The 24,242-nt window shown below is 42.3% G+C and overlaps 1 protein-coding gene and 3 non-coding genes across 4 annotated transcripts; all 4 read left to right on the top strand.

Annotated features, from left to right (window-relative positions):
- Window positions 1-5,314: 5,314 nt before the first annotated feature.
- On the top strand, window positions 5,315-5,530 carry LOC129180672 (small nucleolar RNA U3). The gene has a single exon (XR_008570268.1). It is a non-coding gene; the product is annotated as a small nucleolar RNA U3 (small nucleolar RNA).
- A 914-nt stretch (window positions 5,531-6,444) lies between these two features.
- Window positions 6,445-6,660, top strand: LOC129180671 (small nucleolar RNA U3). Its single transcript, XR_008570267.1, has one exon. It is a non-coding gene; the product is annotated as a small nucleolar RNA U3 (small nucleolar RNA).
- A 7,502-nt stretch (window positions 6,661-14,162) lies between these two features.
- LOC129180499 (zinc finger protein 260-like) lies at window positions 14,163-19,582 on the top strand. The gene is made up of 2 exons (XM_054775037.1): window positions 14,163-14,477; window positions 16,817-19,582. Exons 1-2 carry the CDS (start codon window positions 14,360-14,362, stop codon window positions 19,024-19,026), a joined length of 2,328 nt encoding a protein of 775 aa, XP_054631012.1. The 5' UTR covers window positions 14,163-14,359; the 3' UTR covers window positions 19,027-19,582.
- A 3,369-nt stretch (window positions 19,583-22,951) lies between these two features.
- On the top strand, window positions 22,952-23,109 carry LOC129180570 (U1 spliceosomal RNA). The gene has a single exon (XR_008570198.1). It is a non-coding gene; the product is annotated as a U1 spliceosomal RNA (small nuclear RNA).
- The last annotated feature ends 1,133 nt before the right edge of the window (window positions 23,110-24,242 follow it).

Here is a 24,242-nt window from a genome sequence, read left to right as displayed (position 1 = left end):
CCCCCGCCCGACCCCAGACACAGGACCGCCCCGCCCAGGGATGCAGGAGTCACACCCCGCACCTACCCAGCGGAGGCACGGGCGGCAGAGATGTATCACCCAGCACCCGATCCCACGGAGCAAACCCCTGTATGCCCCCCCCCAAAAAAAAAAAAAATAAAAAAAAAAATAAAAATAAAAGCACACACACATACGCACGCACATACACACTCCTACGTACACACGCGCGCGCGCACACACATACGGACACACACGCGTGCACACTACACACACACCCGGGCGCGCACACACACACACGCGCACACACACAGTGGTCGACTGCCTGACACCCGGAAGCCTCGCTCTATCCCCTGTTGGTAACCCAAGGAGCAGCGGAGCCAGGGACCCCGGGGTTCCAGACATACAACCCAGAACCCGCGCGGAGAGCGCGGACCGCCGGGGAGCAGGAAGACACCAGGCCACCCCACCCCAACGGTAGGACGCCGCCAGCAAGGCAGACAGAGGAGCTAGCGAGGAGGAAAGCAGGCAAATGAGCAAACGGGCGAGCAGCCAGGCGAACCACCACACAGCGCCAGCCGACACCCGCAGGGCAGCAAACCCCGGAGAGGGAGCAGGAGTGCCACACCCCAAGCCGCAGTGAGGCCAAGCATCAGAGCCGAGAAGGCGAGACCAGCAGCAGACCAGCCGACGGACCCCACCAGCCACCAGAAGCCAGACCAGCCACATGCCACCAGAGCTGACGGCGCACCACTCGCGCACCGGATCCCCACCCCCGACAAGCCCGCAGACAGACCGGGGAAGGTGAAGACACAGACAACGGCCCAGCAGAGCACAAAGAGCAGCGGCGACAAACGCCCAAGCGCCCGGCAGAGCACGACCCCCCCAGCAGGCCCGGCCCCAGGGCACAGGCATGAGGCACCCCCAATCCAGCTGTGATTGTGTCTATTATGCAATTTAAAAAATATTAAATTAAAACAATTTTTCTAAGATACTGGTCGATATTTATTTTAAAAAATTGTGTTTTTCTTTAGTTGGGGCCTCACCACCAATGTGTTGAAGTCCGCAGGGAAGATCCCCATCTGAAGAGAGCAGTTTCGGATATTCAGAGAGGCATAAAATGTTTTTAAAAATTCGGTTGGCATTGGATCTAAAAGACATGTGGTGGGTTTCACTGTGGAGAGAATTTTATCAAGCATCTCAGCATTAACCAGGACAAAACTGACCAGTGTTTCCTTAGGTAAAAAGATAAAAACTGTGTTTTGGAAGAATAAAATGTCACGTCTGATGTGGTCTATTTTACCTCTGAAGTGGCCTGCAAACTCCTCACAAAGAGAGTTTGTTGGAGTAAAATGTACTTTCTTGTGGAAACGGGATATTGGGGTTGTTTTTGGGGTTCGTGATAATTGTAGAGAAAAAGGTTTTTCTTGCATTTTTGAAAGTGTTGTAGTATATTTTATGTTGTTCACAAAATATGTCATCATTTTTTCAATTTCCTTTCTGCCACCCAACTATTTCTTTTAAGCTTTTTTTTTTTATTTCCTTGTCGTTTCTCCAAAGGGGCATTAGTTTTAACCCTACCTTCTTTGTACAGTATGTGGTGGAGCAACAGTAGGTAGGTACATGCATCTGAATTATGGGCGCGTGGTGGACGCATATGCCAGAATGCAACCGAGACGCATGTTAATCCTGAACCCACTGTCAGGCTGATCATTTACATTGGACATTGAACGTGTGCTGTACATGGCTATTCAGATGGAGGTGCAAAATAAAGGTTCTGGCATCATGACTATAAGGAAAACTGTTGTCTATTCTCAATGAAAATTAACCAGAAAAGCGATCTCCAGTGACATAAAATTATACTCAAATCCTCGGAATTTACAGCTGCTTCAAATTGGAAAATATTTCAGGAAATTGAGCTAAAATGGGTTTCTCCTAGTACCGGTAATTTTATAAATAGAATGTTTTGGCTTAAACGAAATATTCCAAGGATAAAATAACAACTAACTCTTGAAATTAAGGACATAAAATTGGCCTCAGATATCACCAGATTGCAGGAAATGAGGTCTAATTTTTAAAAAAATTCTGGGGGAGGCCCCGTACCCCCGCTCCATTTCCATTTCCACACCCCCCCTTTTCAAAAAAGCTACATCCGCCCCTGACTCCCGCTGGATAAGAGTGGTGATATTAAAAAAATACACAGATACAGCTAAGTCGACAACAGAGGACACACTCGTGGACAGGCCGTAAATCAGCGGTGATCACAGTTTTTCCAGCGAGGGCCACATAGCGAATATTTATTTACAGTATATATTTCAAGAAAACACTGCATCCCAGCTTTGTGATATGGGTGAAAAAGCATATTATTAGTATCAACTTCATTCTTTTTTCGCGTTTTTTAATTTTCCAAATATTTCAACTTTCCTCCTACACTGTAAAATATTAGCAGGATTTCACAGCATTAAACAGTACTATCTCACAGTAAAATACTGTCATCAAAAGGCCCTGTAATATCACAACAAATAATTATAAAATGACACTGCACCCTTGCATTTCACAGCAATGTAATCAAAATCCATTGTACTTTCACAGACTTTAAGTGTAAAAATCAAACCCATAATTGTACAGCAGATGGCGGTATTACGTTAAAGTGAGAGGGAACAATGACAAGAAAAAGCTCTTCCTGAGTGCCACTAGATCAGGGGCCACCAATGTTTTTTCTTGTGAGAGCTACTTTTTTTAGAAAATGAAAATGGCCACGAGCTACTCATTTTTGTAGAAATGATTTTCATACCTTATTTCAACCCAAACAAATCAAATATGCTTGTTTTACCAAAACATTCACAAAATGCTGGTATCCACAACTCACATTTTATGTTTCACAATACTTTTCTTTCTAGTGTTCTCACATTATTAACTGAAAACCTGAATGAAAAGCAGGCCTGCGGGTGCCTCATGTGGTCGTGGGGGGCTACCTGGTGCCCGCAGGCACTCTGTTGGTGACCCCTGCACTACACCATGGAGCCCGCTCTTTTTCTTGAGGCCTTCTTAAACGGGTCATATGTGGGAGCTCATCATAGACACATGGGTGCTCATGAGCTGATGAGCTCCTTCTGGTGGCCCGGCAGCGGGCAGCCATTGGCCAATGAACTCCTCTGCCTGACGCAATGGATTGTGAGTACAAGTTAAAATAACTTTGATTTCTTATTTTAATCTTGTATTGGTACTCGTCTTGTATATTTTAAAGCTAACTTTTGATTGTGTTGCTGGGTGAGAAGTTAGTAAAATGTGTTTGTTAGATGAAACCATGAGTCAAACTGTATCTTGAATATTAATAATTGAATAAAATGCGGTAACATTTTATCGTAGGCAACCAGAGGCAGAGTGCAAAATGTTGGATTAATTTAGAGTATTCAGGTAGACTTCTTTTTTTTTTTAAACGGAGGACTGTCGCCCGTCTAAATATTTTTTCAGTGGCTAATTTACGAAACTAAGAAAAGATGGCTTATAAATTGTCCACTTGCACCAGGGATATGACATAGAAGAAAAGATTCATTATGCTGTAATTTCCCAAATCTTAACATTTTGGGGAGTGGGTGGGGTGACGCATATTACTGCGGTAAAACAGATCGACGGATAACGGAGATTACACATGCTAACATGTGACTGCCCAAAAATAAATCGACCGGATGTAGACGCGTTCTGCGCATGCGTAGAACTGATTGTGTTTACGGTACGGATTGTTTAATGACAAGGACTTCCAAAACGGGTCAGATGTTGGTGCTCAAGAGCTCCCAGAGATTTCATGAGCTCGTGGGAGCTCCCTCTGGTGGCCCGGGGTCCGGCAGCGGGCAGCTATTGGCCAATGAATTTCTCTGCTTGACGCAATGCATTGTGGGTACAAGTTAAAATTAGCTTTGATTTCTTATTTTAAACTTGTATTGGTACTTGTTTTGTATATTTAAAAGCTACCGTGCTGTGCGATAAGTTTGTAAGATAAGTTTGTCAGATGAAACCGTGAAACTGTTATGTTGAGTAATGACTTCCTGCGATTGCCGATGGGCGGAAGAAAGAGTCATAAGGATTCCAAACCGTCGTGGTACCCTCAAAATTTAAAAGCTATAATCATTTCTTTAGGGCGAGAGGTGTCATAATATTGGTGTTAAATCATAAATAGGCTGCGCTGTTCTTATAACATCAGAATGTTTTCAAACTGTAATATCACCACTGTCAAATAAATACCACCAAACAACGGTAACTTTATTAACTTAAAAAAAGAACACTGTTGCGAAATTACTTTATTGTAATTAACTGTAAAAAAACAGCTGTGGAATTAAAGTAAATTACTGTAGCGATATTTCACAGCAAATTTCTGTAATGTTACTGTAACAGTCATACAAATATTAATCACTAATCGACTGTGAATTTACATTAAAAATGTTGACAGTGTTTAGCAAACTAGAACATTAACTACAGTTGTCGGTGTACTCCATTTTATATGCAATATGTCAGTTATGACCCTTAATTTAGTTGTCTTAAATGTGTGCTTTCGTTTTGTATTTTAATTCGGTGTGAAGGAAATATCCACGTATTAATACTGGTATGTAGTTTTTTCACTTTGCTTTGAGCAACACTTTTGGTGCCTCATTGCCTAAATGCTGCCCTCCAGTGTCGGAGGAGCTAACTGCTGGCCAAACTCAAAGAACATGCTTCGGTTGTGCAATGTAATGTAATAATGTATTCAGATTGACAGAGGACAGAGAAGGAATGTTGGTACAATGGTTGCTCAAACCAGGTTAGCCAACTTTGAAGTTTCATATGTTTTTTACATATATTTTTTTTACATGTTTTAACTTCGCTAAAGCTTTTAATATGTTAGTCTAGCATTGGAACAGATGTACGGTGCTTGTTTAATGTCGGGGCATTTTAATAGACGGACTGTTTTTCCCCTTCTTCTGCGTATAAAGTGAATGTTTAACCCCCAGCGCCGCCAATAGCATGGTAACTATTTATGTCATTACATGCTTTACATACTGCTAAGAATTGGGTGAGCTCTTGGGAGTTTGAAGTCCGTGATTTCGTTTAAAACAAGTAATACCGCACCAGATCTCGCAAAGCATTCTGGGGCTTATGTGCACTGGCATTGTAACTAATTGTAAAGATTTTGAAGTCCACGTAATAAGTCAATATTAGCGTAAACGCACTTAGTTTGTTTTCCACTCAAGAACTGTATTTTTACAAAAGTAAACTATCAGAGTGCCGCGAGTGAAAATGGTAGTCATTTAGATGACTTCCCGTTGGACTCCGGAGTACCTTTAAGACTATACTTTCAGGGATCATTTCTATAGTTTCTGACTAGAGAAATGTGTTTCTAAAATGTTTGGTCTCGCTAACTACGATGAAGATAGGCGACATTCCTTCCTGAGCGTTAAGTGGACAGAGAGTAGCGATTCTTACGCACGCTCTCTGTCGTTGATGAACGTTCAATGCTTCATTACTGAAGCACTGATGGTGGGAATGTGATCAGAGTAGTAGATCAGCCTATTGTGCAATATTAAACAAGCTACCTAATTGAAATCAAGGTTATTAGGACTAGCAACACCTGCACTCCTTCAGCGGTGCAATTTTCTACAGCGGGGAGAGGCTTGCGGTGGATGGAGGCGAATCTGAAGCCGCGCTGACAGTAGAAGACTGTAGACTACCAATCACAAACACGCACAGCGTATACTACCAATCAGAAGCCGCGCTCACCGTAGACAGGGAAGGGTAATACTTATAATGACGCCTGTAGGCAAAGGCATTCTTGTTTCGACGTAAGAAGCGCGCCGTTGTCGGCTGAGGGAACTTCCCCACCATCGTTGTTGTTGGCCGAGATGACCGCCTTTGGTTACGCAGCAAAACTGCTCATCTAACAGTCGACTGCAAGAGCTTTCCTGCAGTCTCCTGGAAGTGCAACTACGGGCAGAAGGGATTTGAGAACTGCACTTTTGCAGAAATGTACCATCTGTACAGCATTGGAACCGATGTACGGTGCTTGTTTAATGTCGGAACATTTTAATAGACGGACTGTTTTTCCCCTTTCTTCTGCGTATAAAGTTAATATTTAACCCCCAGCGCCGCCAATAGCATGGTAACTATTTATGCCATTACATGCTTTACATACTGCTAAGAATTGGGTGAACACGTGAGCGTTTGAAGTACGTGATTTCGTTTCAAAACAAGTAATACCGCACCAGTTCTCGCAAAGCATTCTGGGGCTTTTTTGCACTGACATTGAAACTAATTGTAAAGATTTTCTAGTCCACGTAATAAGTCAATATTAGCGTAAACGCACTTAGTTTGTTTTCCACTCAAGAACTGTATTTTTACAAAAGTAAACTATCAGAGTGCCCCGAGTGAAAATGGTAGTCATTTAGATGACTTCCCGTTGGACTCCGGAGTACCTTTAAGACTATACTTTCAGGGATCATTTCTACAGTTTCTGACTAGAGAAATGTGTTTCTTAAATGTTTGGTCTCGCTAACTACGATGATGATAGGTTATATTCCTTCCTGAGCGTGAAGTGGACAGAGAGTAGCGATTCTTTCGCACGTTCTCTGTCGTTGATGAACGTTCAACACTTCTTTGCGGAAGTATTGATGGGAGGAATGTGATCAGAGTAGTCACGCGACCTATTGTGAGAAATAATCGCTCTGTCGGAATTAATTAGGAACACGAGAGCTGTAGAGGTTCCACTTTCTTCTTAACAGTGGTGAGGGGCTCGCGGTGGACGACGGCGAATCAGAAGCCGCGCTGACAGTAAAGGACTGTAGACTACCAATCACAAACGCGCACAGCATTATACTACCAATCAGAAGCTGCGCTCACTGTAGACAGGGAGGAGTCACTGATCTGTACGAAAAAAATCAGGATAGGTCATACTTCGCACGCGCCCGTGCAAGCCCCTGACGCCACAGCGCACGAACGAGAGGCCATCTTACCACTCACATGTCGTACGTAGCAGACTACATTGGCACAGCGTACATAGTGTACAAAGCAGATGAAGAGGCTAACAGAACATCTATATTTTACATTAAAAAGCGGGGAGATTCTCCCATTCCTTCAAGTAACGCAACCTTCGTCCCTTAAAAACCATTTGATACGTTATTCTCGATCTTTTGGCTATATTAAATGTACTTTTTCCCCTTCCAATTCTCATTGCCTTTGGGACAAAATTCTACTGTGCACCCTGGCTCAGCACTCCCCTATAGCAATGATAGTTTTACTCCTCTAGAAAGAGATTTTCATTTGAACTGCATATCCCATCCCTTTTTTCCACTAAAATCCATGGTCATGATCCTTTACTTTTTATTCTTACTTTCATACAATTCACTATGCTCTCGTCTGTACAAAATATGAATCATAAAAGAGAGTGACTTTGGACAAGTTTTAAAATCATTTAACATTTTGATGATTTTTTTTGTTTGTGTTATGAAATAGAAATAAGCTCTTTTCTGATATAGAAATATATTTGAACAAAAGCCACAGGAATAATATGTAATATAATATGTAATAATATATAAACATTGTCTCCAATATGGGGGTTCATTTGAAATTCGGGTAAACCAAAAAAGAAACGTTTTTTTTTATATTTGCAAGCAACAGCAAATGATTTAGTAGTCTAGTCGCGGTTGTTTGTTTACATATCCCCCACGGCCCACCATGTAAAGCCGTTATGACTCAGGTATGGTATGATAGAGTGAATTTTGAAAAATGATCATACCCGAGTCCTTATGACTAAGCTCAAGCACACCTGTTGTGCGTTTAGTGTGAGTGGCTAACAAACTAACAACACACTTAACAACTCACAAGTTCTGACATAAGTCATTGTCTGAGAAGTGTTTCTTGTGAGTGGTAATATGGTGGCCGCGTGGCTTCACAAGTCATTGACCAATGGTCTATCCAGATTTATTAGTACAGATCAGTGGGAGGGGTAGTACTTATAATGACGCTAATAAGCAAAGGCATTCTTTTTCAACGTAAGAGGCGCGTCGGTGTGGGCTGAAGGAACTTCCCCACTATAGTTGGTTACACAGCAAAACTGCTTTACAACAAGCTCAATGCTGTTGTTTCCTTAACATGGCGGTTCAAACTGTTTGACCTGTGCCAAACTTGAATGTGTTTCCATCTAGGGGAGCCTCTTGGCCCAAAACAAGCAGTGTTTTGGCAGTGTTTGAGGTGTCAACGTACTGCAGACACTGGTTGTATCTCCATTAGCAGCAAAAATCATGACTAAACGTAACTACTGGTCTGGTCTGTTGGTCTACAAAGACTGTCAAACGGTAGTTTAGACATTTCAAATCATGAAGCACTGTCAATAACTGAACTGAACTTGTTGAAAATGCACTTTGTTTACCACATAATGGATTAAATTAGCCATTTGGCACCATCCATCCATCCATCCATCCATCCATCCATTTTCTTCCGCTTATCCAAGTTCGGGTCACGAGGACAGCCTTAGCAGGGATGCCCAGACTTCCCTCTCCCCAGCTACTTTGTCCAGCTCCTCCTGGCAGATCCCGAGGCATTCCCAGGCCAGTTGAGAGACTTTGTCTCTCCAACATGTCCTGGGTCTTCCCTGAGGCCTCCTGCTGGTCGACCGTGCCCTGAGCACCTCCCCAGGGAGGCGTCCAGGAGGCATACTGACCAGATGCCAAACCCACCTCATCCTGCTCCTCTCAATGCGGAGGAGCAGCTCTTCTAATCGGAGTTTCTCCCGGATGACAGTGCTTCTCACCTTATCTCTAAGGGAGAGCCCAGCCACCCTACGGAGAAAACTCATTCTGGCCGCTTGGGCCCGCTATCTTGTTCTTTCAGTCACTACCCAACGCTCATGACCATAAGTGAGGGTAGGAATGTATATCAACTGGTAAATTGAAAGCTTGCCTTTTGCCTCAGCTCCCTCTTCACCATAACAGACCGATGCCGAGTCCGGATCACTGCAGATGCCGCACCAATCCACCTGTCGATCTCAAGTTCCATCCTTCCCTCACTCGTGAAGAAGACCTCATTTGGCACCGTATTCTTTTAATGTATCATGAAATGGCTCTGAGGGTCAATGTTTTCTTAAATGCTAAACCAGTATTTTGCCTTTTTAAAAAAAAAAAAGAAACCCTGAATAGGCTTCGTTAAGGAGGACTCTTACCAGTTTATCAATTTTTCTAATAATATGTACATTGTTTGAAAGTTGGATGTTTATATGGCTGGGTGGAATGAGATGACACTTTTTGTGCTTTATTGTACAATTGCACAATCTTGAATACTTTTGGTAAAAAAAATGTGGTTGGGTAAAGTTTTGTATTGTTTCAAATCATGGGAATTGTGCCCCCTTTCATGTGGTCCTTTGACTGTTTTCCTCCAAGCATATTATGTGGACATGGGCAGTGTCCTGCCTGTTGTTTTCTCAAAATGGACAGATGAGACCATAAGGACATTACTAACATTATAAGGACACAACTATTGCTTTCTCGAAATAAATGCTCCAAGGACATACCCATGGCTGGGACAATGGCCTCATTAACCTTGACTGTTGTTACCTTTGCAGACATATACTGTACCTACATGTGCCTCCATGGCTTATGGTCTTGTTTTAAGACAATTCCACCATCTCATCCCAAACCACTGAAGGTAGCCTTGTTAAAACCAGGTGGTGATCCATGACCAAGCTCTGCTTTCTGCTGAAATGACAAATGCCCGTCCTGAAGTTCATGTTGAACACTTCTGTCCTTAGCCGTGGTTAAACCGCAGTGTTCTGATTTGTGTTCTTGGCATTTGCCACCGTGTACTTGTTGTTAATGCTACGTGCAAATGAATGAAAGCGGAATGTTGTAATGTGACAAGTAAAGATATTATACATGTATACCTACCGTTTATACCGTATTTGTCTAATACCGCATGCAATAAGTATGTCAAACAACTTCTCATTTTGTACATACGATGTTTGGCTGGCTCGGAATATTTGGCACGGTGGCTAAACAAGTGGTGTAACTTTTAAAAGTTAGAAAAGTCAGCTGTCAGCATTATTTTGACTGTTTTCGGTGTGTTTTCCCAAATTATCATCATCAAAGTATTTTACTATTGTCAGCCTGCTTGGAAAGGTTTGCTATGTCCGGTTGAACCAAGATGGTGTCATTTGTGGTGGAAAAATGCTCCTGTTACAATATTACACAGGTCGTGATGAGTGTTTGGAACATCTATCCTTTGATTTGTTTCCATGGGCGTGATAAAGTGCTACAGTATGTCCTCTCAATGAGTTGTTGTTATATATTATCATGTATCGTGTCATACTGTATATCGAACCTAATCTTGCAGTGGAGTTAGTATCTTGACTCGTTTACCTGCTGTTATTGCATGCATACCTTCTTTCATCTAAATCCTTCACTCATCTCTTTCTTTACACCTGTGGTCTATGAACGTTTACTTTGACAAAATACAATTGAAATTGAAGTCTCCACATATGAAAATAGTTTTTTGATCTATTTCTGTAAACGTTGTCTTAATCCAATCCTCAAATATTGCAATCTTTGACTTTGGAGTTCTATACACACAACTTATTAACACATTTTTGCTTTTTTCTTTACAGATTTCAATTGTTATACATTCTAAAATGTTATCGATGACGAATGACATATTCTTTACCATTTTGTAGTTCAGATGTTTGTCCACATATACGGCCACACCTCCTCCATTTGAATTGTTCCTGTTTGCACACGTCATTTCATATCCTTCCAGCTCGAAGTCCGTTCCTTTGTTAGCATTAATCCAAGTTTCTGAAATTGCTATTACTTTGAAAGGTTCTTTGAATTGATTCAAATATTGTTTAATATTAGTAAAGTTTGTGTTCAAGCTTCTGCTGTTTATGTGGATGATGGATAACTTGTCGTCGTTGATGAAACTGTTGTTGTATTGCTCCTCCGTATAATAACGGCAGTCGTTTGTAATGTGAGAGAAAAAAAAGTCCGGATCAATATCTTTTTCCATATCCAATTGTTTGTGATCTGTAAAGTCAAAAGTGTCCAATTGTAGATCTTCTTGTAGCATATTAAAGCTGTTTTCTTCCATGTTGGGAGACCTCAATATCTTTCTAGGTCCTTGATGTCTTTGACAGCAAGAACTCTGGCCTCTGGTCCTCCATTTGCTTTGATGAAGATTTTGCAGTTTGCGCTCCATGTTCCTTGGATCTTTCCTTGCTTCCTCAGATCACGTGCTTTCTTCAATCTCAGCGTTGTGCTTGGTCAGGTGGTCATTCATGTAGACATTTGTTCCTTTTAGCTTCTTCCCCTGTTTCAGCTGAGCAACCTTGTATTTCCTATTAGTGAATTTGACGATGATGACGGGTGTAGTACGGTTCCTACCATACAATGGGTATGTAGTGGGTAAGTATCAATAGATTGGATGTCTACATCTACATTCTTTGATTGCAAGAAATCAACAACTTGTTGCTTTGTTGAGGCGACATCCATTTCGTCTGGTTCTTCAGTATTCGCCACTGCTCTGGCATAGGACCTTGGTTTGATTCGAAGTCCCGTCACGACCACGTCATTCATTCGCGTGTTCTGATCCATGTCATCTATGGTGTTTTTCAGCTGTTGACTTTGTTTTTGTTGGCATGAGCTCAAAATCATCTATTGAGTTGTTTTGATTCTCTGTAGTCCATTTGATCATTCCAATCAGATTGGGATTGACTATTCACCCTCCTTTTAAAGGGAAATCAAGCACATGCCTGAGTATTAAGCAATTTACCTTTTTTCAAGGAATGTTTTTCCATTAACACAGTCCATGGTTGTGGCTTTCCATGTAAAATATGCACCCTGCAGAACAAGCGGGGGGGATGGAATGTAAATATTAGTCAATGACAACACAACTGAACACAAAATGCTGTTTTTAAATGAAACTTTTTATTATTAAGGGATAAAAAAAATCCAAGCCTAAATGGCCCTGTGTGAAAAAGTGATTGCCCCCTAAACCTAATAACTGGTTGGGCCCCCCTTAGCAGCAACAACTGCAATCAAGCGTTTGCAATGAGTCTCTTACAGCGCTGGGGAGGAATGTTGGCCGACTCTTCTTTGCAGAATTGTTGTCATTCAGCCACATTGGAGGGTTTTCCAGCATGAAGAGCCTTTCTAAGGTCATGCCACAGCATCTCAGTAGGAGGATCATCCTCAGGTCAGGACTTTGACTAGGCCACTCCAAAGTCTTCATTTTGTTTTTCTTCAGCCATTCAGAGGTGGACCTGCTGGTGTGTTTTGGATCATTGTCCTGCTGCAGAACCCAAGTTGGTTTCAGCTTGAGGTCATCAACAGATGGCCGGACATTCTCCTTCAGGATTTTTTGGTAGACAGCAGAATTCCTGGTTGTATTTATCACAGCAAGCCTTCCAGGTCCTGAAGCAGCAAATCAGTCCCAGACCATCACACTACCGCCACCATATTGAAATGCAGCGTTACTTTTAGCCCAGATGTAACGGGACACACGCCTTCCAAAAAGTTCAACTTTTGTCTTGTAGACCATAGAGTATTTTACCAAAGGTTTTGAGGATCATCAAGATATCCTCTGGCAAAAGACGAACCTTAATGTTCTTTTTGTTCAGCGGTGGTTTTGGTCTTGGAGCTCTGCCATGCAGGCTGTTTTTGCCCAGTGTCTTTCTTATGGTGAAGTCATGAACACTGACCTTAGCTGAGGCAAGTGAGGCCTGCAGTTCTTTGGATGTTGTCGTGGGGTCTTTTGTGACCTCTGGAATGTGTCGTCGCTGCGCTCTTAGGGTCATTTTGGTTGGCCGGCCACTCCTGGGAAGGCTTTATAAATGGCTTTATAACATTGAGGGAAAGGCTTCTTGAGACGTCATCTGTACTTCGTACAGTGAAGCTGACGAAGCTCTTCGGATGAGGAGCGAAACGTCCGACACCTTCTTCACAGAAGTACAGATGACGTCTCAAGAAGCCTTTTCCTCGATGGACAACTCCTGTATGACTGAGAGCCTACACAGACGCATGGCTTTATAACCTTTTCCAGACTGATATACGAGTTATGTTTTGCATTTTGTGTTCAGTTGTGTTGTCATTGACTAATATTTAAATTTGTTTGTTGATCTAAAACATTTAAGTGTGGCAAACATGCAAAAAAAAAAAAGAAATCAGTAAGGGGGCAAACACTTTTTCACACCACTGTTACTTCAAGGGATAATACTATAGCAATGCAACTTTTTTCTGAAGTTTTCATAAGTCAGTGTAAAGCTGGTGTAGCAGTATAGATGCACTAGCCCAGGGGTCTCAAACCCAATTTCACTGGACGCCAGTGGAGGTAGAGTCTGGGTGAGGCTGGGCCGCATCAAGTATCAAGTTGGGTTGGGAATCTCAGGGTACCTCACAAAATTCAAATTCAAATCATTCAAATATGTATTTCGGAAAACACTATTATAAAGATAGTCCATCATACGAGGCAAAAAGTCAAAGAAACCCTGAGAAGCCGCCTTTTTCGGGGTTTGCTAATCAGCTGTCGTCCTGGTCAAGTGGAGCCGAGTATGGACACGTTCGTGTTTTCAGTGAGCAACAAGACACACAATTTATGCTAAAATCAAAGGTAAAACATTGTTGGAACTGGAAAATGTGAAATACAACGTCCAGCGAAGCTTCATGGAGGGCTTGGAAGTACGGCTTGCTACCTAGCTATCTTCTAGCAGCTCCGGCTTAAAATTAGCTATGGCTCTCACACTTTGCCTAACAGTGCATTTCATAATTTTATGACTTAAAAAAATCTTTCATATTTCAACTCTATGTTATTAAAATGACATTATTTTTACGCATAATATTATGATATTATTCTCATAAAAGTCCGACTTTTTCTCATTACATTCCTTTTTTCTTTTACTCGTTTTTCCGTTTTTGCTGTTGTTGTTTTGTGTTTCTTTCTTTTCTTGTTAAATTATATTTTTAGGCCATTAAAAATACAACTGAGCAGCGTAGTTGGCCCCCGGGTGCACTTTGAACACCGCTGAAATAGAATCGAGGTTGTTTTTTTGGTTGTTTTTTTTATTAATGTAAAGTACATACTGAGATACAGTAGGTGGCGGTATGCACATTTACAGTCATGGTTGCAACCCGCCGTTAATCCAAAAGAAGAAGAAGGAGACGGTGCACTGATAGGCGGCGGTGGCTTTCCGGAGTTCGGATAGAAGTTTCAAACTTACGATTAAATGTTGATATAGAGTCACAGCAAATATAGTAATAATCTTATAGTAATAGTCTTTTCTAAAGCACATGTAATGGAAGTTGAGTGTGGAGCAATGGAGTGCTGTCTCAAGTGAAAATTGAAGACGTGATAGAAGATGAACCACTGCTATGCTAAGATGGCGACGTCCAGTCAAAGAGAAGGCGGAAGAGACTCAGCGCCACCAACTCCTAGCACATCATCAACGGAGAAAAAGCCCAAAAGCGCAGGTCACGGTGAGCGAGTTTAAGTTTCTTCTTAAATCCTGAAAATAGAGTTGATTATAGTGAAAGTTAGCCGCCCATACTGATAAGGATAAACACAGAACCGCCATGATTGTTAGCCTGACGAAGGCAGCGGAGTTAAAGTCAGACAACAAAGAATGTGAAAGACAAATGAAGAAATAGAAGAGCAAAACAGCCGCTGCTCATCAGAGATGGTTCGAAGAACATGACAGGACATGCCCCAATTATCCAACCTCAAAAAACAGTATCTGCTATGGTCGGATTTTGAGAATTAGCATTAGGTATGGGCATCGAGTCTCAAGCATTGATGGGAACCGCAACTAACATTGCAGTTCTCCAGGGATCGTTCAATTTTTCTATTTTCCTTTCCTCGTTTCGGTGCCCAGTCCACCGACCATGAGATACTATCCACAAACACCAACAAATGGCTTAACTTCATAAAAAACAGCACTTGGCTCAATGCAATGATATCGTGTGAAGGAGGGTGCACGACCAACACCTCCGGATTGGTGGTGTAGAAATAGCAGAGTGCCCTGTTTTTGATGTGCTACGTCAGAATCAAGCAAGTCATAAAGTAAAACACATCTGTCTCATGCCAATGTAACCGAGGGTTTCAGGATGCTCGCTGATGTCGTGGAAGCTCGGTGTAAATAAAAGACGGGAGTACGCCTGACACGATAACAAATTTTACTGGTCGATAATTGTGCTACAAATTGCCGTTGACAATCGATTTTACCTACATTTATTTTACACCATTTTTTCATTATTTGTCATGAGAAGTGTACTCTCATTTGAACCACTAGATGGTACTCAACTATAGTGTAAGGTGTACCTGTGTGAGACATTAGCTTGACCCTGAAGTTGCCTGTATGTGTGTTTTTGCAATGTAGCCAGTGAAGCTGTTTGTGTCATTTTGCACTGTTTTGTTTGTATTTGCAGACCAAATGCCTCAGTAAATGTTGACTGTCGGGACGAAGGCTCCACTGCCTGAGGCACCTACATCGGTCATTTTTTTTCCCAGTTGAGAAAACTGTCCGTGTCGGTCCTTGGTGTTCATGCGCTCACTGTGTTCATTCTTTTTAAAACTGAAATGTTCCCACGCTGTGGCTGTCGGCTGTGGCCTCCGCCTCAGAAACCATCGCTTCTGCGCCTTCATTCATGTTAGCATATGCTGCCTCACGAAGCTAACTGCTGAACCCTTTGTACTCCACTCACCTGTAGCCCCGCCTCCACAAAGAGGCTGAATGACATGAGGTCCCACTCTCTCCGTTCATTCCACCATAGAACCAATGCGAACAGACAGATGCAGAGTGAACCCTCTTGTCGTCCAGCCTGTGTGGCACAGAGAGACGAGCAGATGAAACACATACATAAATACACATTTCAATGAATCGAGGGTGTCATAATTATCGACCTGTTTTTTTTTCTGGTTGGATTAGTCGATTTGTTGTGACAGGCCTAAACAGGAGCTATGGCTGCAGCAGGCAAGTTTATGCATGTGCACAGCTTCTCTCTTTTAGCAACAGTCAAGAGACCTCAACCCACACAAAACACTTCTGGCCTTCAAAATAAGAGCATTGTATGTTGTTTGCAATAACAAAATAAGGGTGTCATAAAAATAGCTAACACCAACATTGAGGCAGCAAACAAAGTATGCTATTGCTAATATGGTAATTCAAATATCCAGCTAACATTTGGCCCTTTCATTGACAAATGTTTTACAAGTTGTTGGTTTGATATTCTGCACCCAGGTTAGTGCATGTTTAAATGCCTGCAGCATCACACACTCTCTAGTTTCCGTTCTTTTATGTACCTGTGCATTGTGTGTTTGTGTTATTTTTACGTAGAATTTTCAAAAAACTTTTTAATGATTAATCGTGATGTTGTGCCTGTACTATTTTGGACCATATTAAAACAAAATAATATACTAGCTAATTTAAAAACAACAACTTCAGATTGTTTTATTTTATTTGTTAAAATAAAAAAAATAAAAAAATTGTGGTTTAAAATATATAACGTGGCGTCACAATTATGACTGCTGTCCACAAGATTTAAGGCACATGAAGAGCACAAATGTAGGGTTAGGTTTGTAGTATCCAAACGCAGATCGAAAGAAATATTTTATGTTTTTTTGTGATTCGAGCTCCACTTCTCCCAGGCTAAGCCAAGTCATGTAAACAGTCATCCATCATTCGGTCAAGACACTCAGTTAATGTCCATGAAACACTACACACACATACAGTACAATACATAAAAGAAAGTGTGTAACGAGTTCCAGGAGAAACATCTCAAAGATCATGTCTTAGCTAAAGTGTGTTTGTGTCCTGCAGACATCCAACAGCTGAATGGCCATCAAGAAGATCGTCCCATTCAGCCACAGGGCATTTTGAAACAGGAGTATCCGGAGCCTCCCCATGTTAAAGAGGAAGAGGAGGAACTTTGGACCACACAGGAGGGAGAGCATCTTCTACGGCAGGAGGGGGCTGATCCCACCAAGTTGCCACTGGCTGTTGTCTCTGTGAAGACTGAAGACCATGAATACAAACCACCTGAGTCCTCACGTTGTTTGTTGATTGATCATCAAAAACAACGCCTCCCTCAGCCGCACGGGGGGAGCTCCACTTTGAAGCAGGAACATCCACAGCCTGCCCATGTTAAAGAGGAGGAAGAGAAGGAACTCGGGACCACTCAGGAGAGAGTGTGTCTTCTTGGGCTGGACGGTGCTAATCTCATCTTGTTGCCACTGACTGTTGTCTCACTAACTGGTGTCTCTATGAAGACTAAAGACCATGAAGACAAACCACATGAGTCCGCACAGCTTCATCACAATCCAAGTGCGGAGAACAGAGGGGCGGAGCATACACACATAAGAGAAAAACCTTTTAGTTGTTCTGTTTGTGTTAAGAACTTTTATTTTAAGTCTGATTTGAAGAAACACATGGTGACTCACACAGGAGAAAAGCAGTTTACTTGCTCAGTTTGTGCTAAAACCTTTACTGCTAAGTCTACTTTGACTCAACACATGCGGATACACACAGGAGAAAAAACATTTAGTTGCTCAGTTTGTGCAAAAAGCTTTTCTTGGAAGAGTAATTTGACTCAACACATGCGGATTCACACAGGAGAAAAAGTATGTTGTTCTGTTTGTGGTCGAAGATTTTCCCGAAAGGAACATATGGTATCACACATGAGAAGGCACACAGGAGAAAAACCCTTTAGTTGCTCAATTTGTGGTAACAGCTATTCTTTCAGGAAAAGTTTGACTTATCACATGCTGAAACACACAGGACAAAAACGTTTTGGTTGTTCTGTTTGCAGTCAAAGATTCCCAACCAAGTCAGGTATGGTAGCTCACATGACAACACACACAGGAGAAAAGCCTTTCAGTTGCTCAGTATGTGGTAAAAAATATTCTTGCAAACCCAGTTTGACTTGTCACATGCGGAACCACACAGGAGAAAAACCTTTTGTTTGTTCAGTTTGTGGGCAAAGATTTGCCCATAAGCAAAAAATGGTATTACACATGAGACAGCACACAGGAGAAAAACCCTTTAGTTGCTCAGTTTGTGGCAAAAAATATACTTACAGAAACAGTTTGACATACCACATGCGGAAACACACAGGGGAAGAATGTTTTGCTTGTTCTGTTTGTGGGACAAAATTCCCAACAAAATCAAGTATGGTTGCTCACATGCGGAAACACATGGGAGAAAAACCTTTTGTTTGTTCAGTTTGTGGGCAAAGGTTCACTCAAAAGTCTTTAATGTTGTCACATATGAGAATTCACACAGGAGAAAAGCCCTTCAGTTGCTCAGTTTGCGGTAAAAACTATTCTTACAAACCCAGTTTGACTTATCACATGCGGAAACACACAGGAGAAAAACCTTTTGTTTGTTCAGTTTGTGGGCAAAAATTCACCCACAAGCATAAAATGATATTACACATGAGAAAGCACACAGGAGAAAAACCCTTTAGTTGCTCAGTTTGTGGCAAAAACTATTCTTACAAAAACAGTTTAACTTATCACATGCTGAAACACTCTGGAGAAAAACCCTTTGCTTGCTCTGTTTGTGGTCAAAAATTCCCAACAAAGTCAAATATGGTAGCTCACATGCGGAAACACACGGGAGAAAAACCTTTTGTTTGTTTGGTTTGTGGGCAAAGATTCACTCAGAAGGCGTTTTCACATATGAGAATTCACACAGGAGAAAAGTCCTTTAGTTGCTCAGTTTGTGGCAAAAGCTATCCTTACAAAAGCAGTTTGACTTACCACATGCGGAAACACACAGAAGAAAAGTCTTTTGCTTGTTCTGTTTGTGGTCAAAGATTCCCAACAAAGTCAAGTATGGGAGCTCACACGAGAACACACACAGGAGGACCTGTTTGTTTCTCAGTTTGTGGTGAAAGCTTTTCTCAGAGAAACCGTTTGACTCATCACATGCAGAAACACAAAGGCAAAAAACCCTTTGGTTGCTCAGTTTGTGGTAAAAGATTCTCAAATAAGAAAGCAAGCACATACCACACTAAAGCTTGTCGATGATTGGGTTCAACCAGAACATAATTGCAAGCAAAAAAACTTCAAACAGTCTTTCTGACATTCATACATACCACATTTAACTAATGCAATCAATATCAAATGCAGTATGTATTGTTGATTGATCATATCAGATGTGAGTAGAGATGTGGTAATTGAGAGTGGCATAGGCCTGGGTTATGTGTACAATAATACATGACACAAGAAGGGAAACCATTCTTGAAGAACAATATAAAACTATGGAAATGTAATGATAAATAATTGATGTTACGGGTATTATATGCTAAGACATTAGAGTGCAAATGAGAGTGCAAATGCAAGGCAGCCTATTCAGCCGAAATTGCAAAGTGTGTGCTGGGCGGGGCTAAGCACACTGCAGGGTACAATTTATTTGCCTCCTCTGGTGTGTGTACACATTGATGAAATGAATGACTGTTACTGATTGAATAGAATGAATATGTCCATAGGTAGGGTAATAATGTATGCAGCCCTGTAGCGTCATGAAGACCTTGAGTAATAAATGTCTAAGAATCCATTATGTTGCACAAATATGTCCTACATGTAGTCAATAAAAAGCTGAGCAGCAGTATGAAAAACTGTTTCCTTCTTTTGCATAAAGATATAAATGTCACAGTTGAGGGAAATGATACATGCAACAATGAATGCAGTTAAAACACCTGTCATGCTCTTTCCGACAGTGTTACATCTAAAATCACCATTTATTGTATTACCAAGCAGCATACAAAATACATTTGAAGAAATACATTACGAAACCATAAACGATTAAAAGTGCTGCATGAACTTGATCAAGTCCATGAAATCATGCAAATGAAAAATAAAAACGTGCAAATATTTGAAGCTCAAATCTACAAAATCATGAACATAAACAATGTACATAATGTCACATACTTCACATATACAGCTGAATACATCAACTGCAGGCAATTTGGACTATGTAAAGTAGAAAAAGTAGAAAAATTTAATTCATTCAATAACTCTATCAAATATGAAGTGTATATTTTATCATCAAGGGAAAGGCTTCTTGAGACGTCATCTGTACTTCTGTGAAGAAGGTGTCGGATGTTTCGCTCCTCATCCGAAGAGCTTCGTCAGCGAACTAATAAGTGCTGGTAGCTTAGGCCTTAAATACAGTAAGAGTGGGCGGAATTGGTGTGCCAACACCCTCCTCCTATTGGTTCCTTACACTAAGCCTGGGCGGAGTTGTGGTCTAATCCTCTCCTGCCATTTGCACCTCCGATAAAAGGGAAGTGTCGCTCCCTGAGTTCGGTATGAACGACTCTGATACTGGCTCGTGAGCATCTATTTTTCTGGCTCGGCCCTGGCTCCACCTCATTTGCAAGACTAAGAGCTGTGGGTTTTCTCAGTAACCTGCTGAACACAGGGTCCAAATTAAACCTCAAACCACCATTCCGATTCAATGATGGGTTCTGTTGTTTGACAAAAATAGCTTCCTTTACTCCTCTTTCAAACCATCTGTTTTCTTTGGCCAAAATCTTTACCTCGTTTTCCTCAAAAGAGTGATTGGTTGCTTTAAGGTGTAGATGTACTGCTGATTGAGGCCCACTAGAATAGTCCCTGCGATGTTGATAAAGCCTTTTTTGGAGCATTTGCTTAGTTTCCCCAATGTAGTGCTCTTTGCATTCCTCATCTTTACAGTGGATGGAATAGACCACATTGCTCTGTTTTTGGTTTGGAGCCTTGTCTTTAGGATGCACTAATTTTTGTCTCAGGGTATTTACTGGTTTGAAATAGGTAGGAATTTTGTGTTGCCATAAGATCCTCTGGAGTTTTTCGGAGACCCCAGCTACATAAGGGACTACCACTCCTCTCCTTTTGGCTTCTGTGGGCTTTTGGGTTTGTTTCCCTACTCTCTTCAATTTGACATTTCAAACCAGTAAATACCCTGAGACAAAAATTACAATCAAAGTCGCCCACAGATCACTGGCAGCACTGCACTCCCAGAGGAGGTACCTCACCGACTCAGAGTCCTTAACTTCACCATTTCCCACTACTGTGCTCGTGAAACATGCAAGTCTTGAAGGGTCTGCCAGTCCTTGAACCGCTCCCTGTAGTGACTGACCAAGTCTTGATCTTCCAGCGGGGAGCAGATCAGTTTCCACAGACCTCTTCCCACTACCACACCCGAGGGAGTGAAAGAGTGCAGGAGAGAATCAGGTGATCAGAGAAGAAAAGAGTCAATCTAGCATCAGTAGGTGGCCAATCCCGTGTGAATATGTAATCTATGCGAGAGGCTCTGGTGCTGTCACCACTGAACCAGGTGAAGCCCTCCTCACTAGGATGCATGGCTTTATAACAATCGTGCCGTTTGAAATCCCTACTCATGCCCTGTAATAAAACCAATGTTGTATCGACTTTAAAATCTTCCCCTGCCCCCTTCTGTCTTTCCTGCTTAAAATGCAATTAAAATCCCCCACTATTGGTACCCGGCCTAACATGTGGAACTGCAAGTTTTCTAAAAAATCATACCTTTCATTTTTTTCGTTAAAACCATAAATATTTAAGAGGTTAAAATCCTGTCTCATAAAAGTCAAGTGTGCCGATAGTGCTCGTCCCTCTCTCACCACGGTGCTCCCCTTCACCGTAACGTGGGGGTTGTTAATTAAATGGCTACTCCGTCATTTTTGTTCTCATTTGACCCACTCCATAGGGATGTTTGTGGCCACATCTCCCCCCACTGTTTGGAGTTTTTTAAAAGAGGGTAAACCACATTCTTGCAGTAAAAACACATCTGACTTAAAAGAACTGAAGGAAGGATAAAACACTCTGAGCTCTAACTTTCAACTTCACACTTCTCACATTGATGGAAGAGAAGGTGAGAGTCACAAGTATGATTTATTTTTTTTTAAACAAGAACTTAAAGGACCTAAAAAATAAAAAAATAAACAGCTTAAAATTAAACAGTGACTAAGAAATTTCTTGTGAGTGATCACAGGTTTTGGCGGGAGATTTGAATTTTCAACAGTTTCAGAGGACTTTTGGGCCCTCACATTTTCCTCTCCTATTTCCTCATTTTGTTTTCCTTTTCCAGCCTTCAGCTTGTTGGCAAATGATTTTGGGCAGTCTCTGAAGAGATTTGAATCTCCACAGAGGTTGCACCTTCTGCCATTGGTACATTGATCAAAAGTGTGACCAATTTCTCTACATTTACGACACACAGTCTGCTGACATTCCTCTGCCTGGTGCCCGTGCTCACCACACTTGCGGCAGAGCTTGGGCTGACCCTGGTAGTGTATGTAGCCTCGGTTTTCTCCCAGAACTATCATCGATGGAAGATGTTTCAGGCCCTGGAAGCCCTGAGGGTCCTGCCATTGTTGGATGGGGACCCTCCAGGCACAATTCCAGATGCCGTCTTCGTCTCTCACCTTCATAGCCTGGCCTTTAACTGTGCAATATCTTCCCAGCCAAAAGCAAATGTCGTCTGCGGTCACTGTCTCATTAAACATTCGAACAATAACAGTTTTAGCAGCATTGTCAGTCAGTTTTTCCACTTTGAACACAGACAACTGGAGTTTAGCATCTTCATACCTTTGCCAAAAATCTCTCAGAGTTGCAGCAGACTGAAAACTTACATCAAAACCTTTGTGAAAAGGCAGTGTCAAAATGCAATTTAAATCTTCTGGTTTGAATTTAAGGGTCTGTTGGATGATTTTCCGGGAAAAGTCCAGTCTGGACATTCCAAGTTGTTCACCATCCACTTGCTTGAGAGTAAAACGCACGCTGTGGTGCCTCCGTATACCAGCATGGCTAGCCAACATGATGTGCAATAAATAAAATTAAAACAACAGATAAATAATTTAAAAAACAATTAGAGAAAGAACAGTTTGACTTACCTTTAGATACTGTGAAAACAATAAAGTTATAATGCACTGTAAAGTGCCAAGAATATCCTCCAAATGACTGGCAGAATCCTATGCCACAAAAGCATACACCCAGGGCGAGGCTCAGCCATTGCACATGGGTTGAGCTGACCCCTGCGAATTCCCCAAATGCGGGAATCTCGACTGCATAATTTGTGATAGTGGGGGACTGCGTTCGCGCTCTCCCCTAATGGCGTGTTTAAAACAACTTGCAGGTGCAGTCTTGCGCAAAGCTTCTGGGCTTGCGGCCACATCCCCGTTTGCGCAAGAGCGGGGAATGACGAGCCCAGAACTTCCAACGCCTACTGGGAAGGTCTGTACGACCACGGATGACAACCACCCAGCAATAAGGCTCGCCTGCACTCAGGCGGGAAAAGTGAAATAAGAATTTCTCCAGTAGCATTCTCACCCGGACAGAGAAAGCTGTGTCGGCCAAGTGAACTCAACTTTACCGGCACACCGGAACCGCTCCCCACAGTGGACCTCAACACAGCAACCAATTCGGTCGTCGGAAACAACCATCGACCTGAAGCCGAAGCAGATCAAATTGCTGTCGTTCTCGTCAGCAGCCTTCCCAGCGCCATGGTAACTGCTTCCGATCTTCCTGTCTTGGAGGAAGGAAGGAAAGTAAGGAAAGCAGCGAGACCCTTGAAGAAGAACCATGACACGGCGAGCTTACCAGGAGACAAGGGAAGATGCAGAGTCATCCTCAAAACCGCAGCTCGCAAGGCCAACCTAACGGCTCTGCTCGGTGACGACACTGAACACGAACGACCGAAGAGCAATCCCACCGGTGAATACAAGAAGATCACGGAATGTCTTCAGAGGCCGGGAAAAAAGAGGACGGTGTAGAGTGTCACACGTGCTACCTACCGCCTGCATCCCGGAGAAGTCACACCTTGCATTTACGGACTGCCCAAAATTCACAAGGCGGGAGGTCCACTCAGGCCTGTTGCCAGCAGATTCGACTCTTCCACGGTCAGTATTGCCAAATACCCAGCCACCATTCTGGCCCCACTGCTTGGCAGTACCCCACCCCATGTCCACAGTTCCACAGACTTCACTAATGAGATTCAGACCCTCAGGTTATCTCCGGAAGAGACCCTGGTATGAGTCGACATCACCTCCCCGTTTACACCTATCTCCACCACTGCAGCAATAGACACTGGCAGAAGAAGGGCAACAGTAGCACTCCAGCCTCCAAGACACAAGCAACCTCACTCCAGAGCAAGTATATGATTTCCTGCAAATGTGCCTTAAGGGCACATGCTTGCAATTCCGTATGTGTTTCTACAGGCCAAGACATGGCTCTGCCGTGGGCTC

The sequence above is a fragment of the Dunckerocampus dactyliophorus genome, chromosome 4, assembly GCF_027744805.1.
Source record: "Dunckerocampus dactyliophorus isolate RoL2022-P2 chromosome 4, RoL_Ddac_1.1, whole genome shotgun sequence".
NCBI classification, from domain to species: Eukaryota; Metazoa; Chordata; class Actinopteri; order Syngnathiformes; family Syngnathidae; genus Dunckerocampus; species Dunckerocampus dactyliophorus.
The sequence above is the reverse complement of the archived record's forward strand: the minus strand, read 5'-3'. Positions and strand labels throughout refer to the sequence as shown.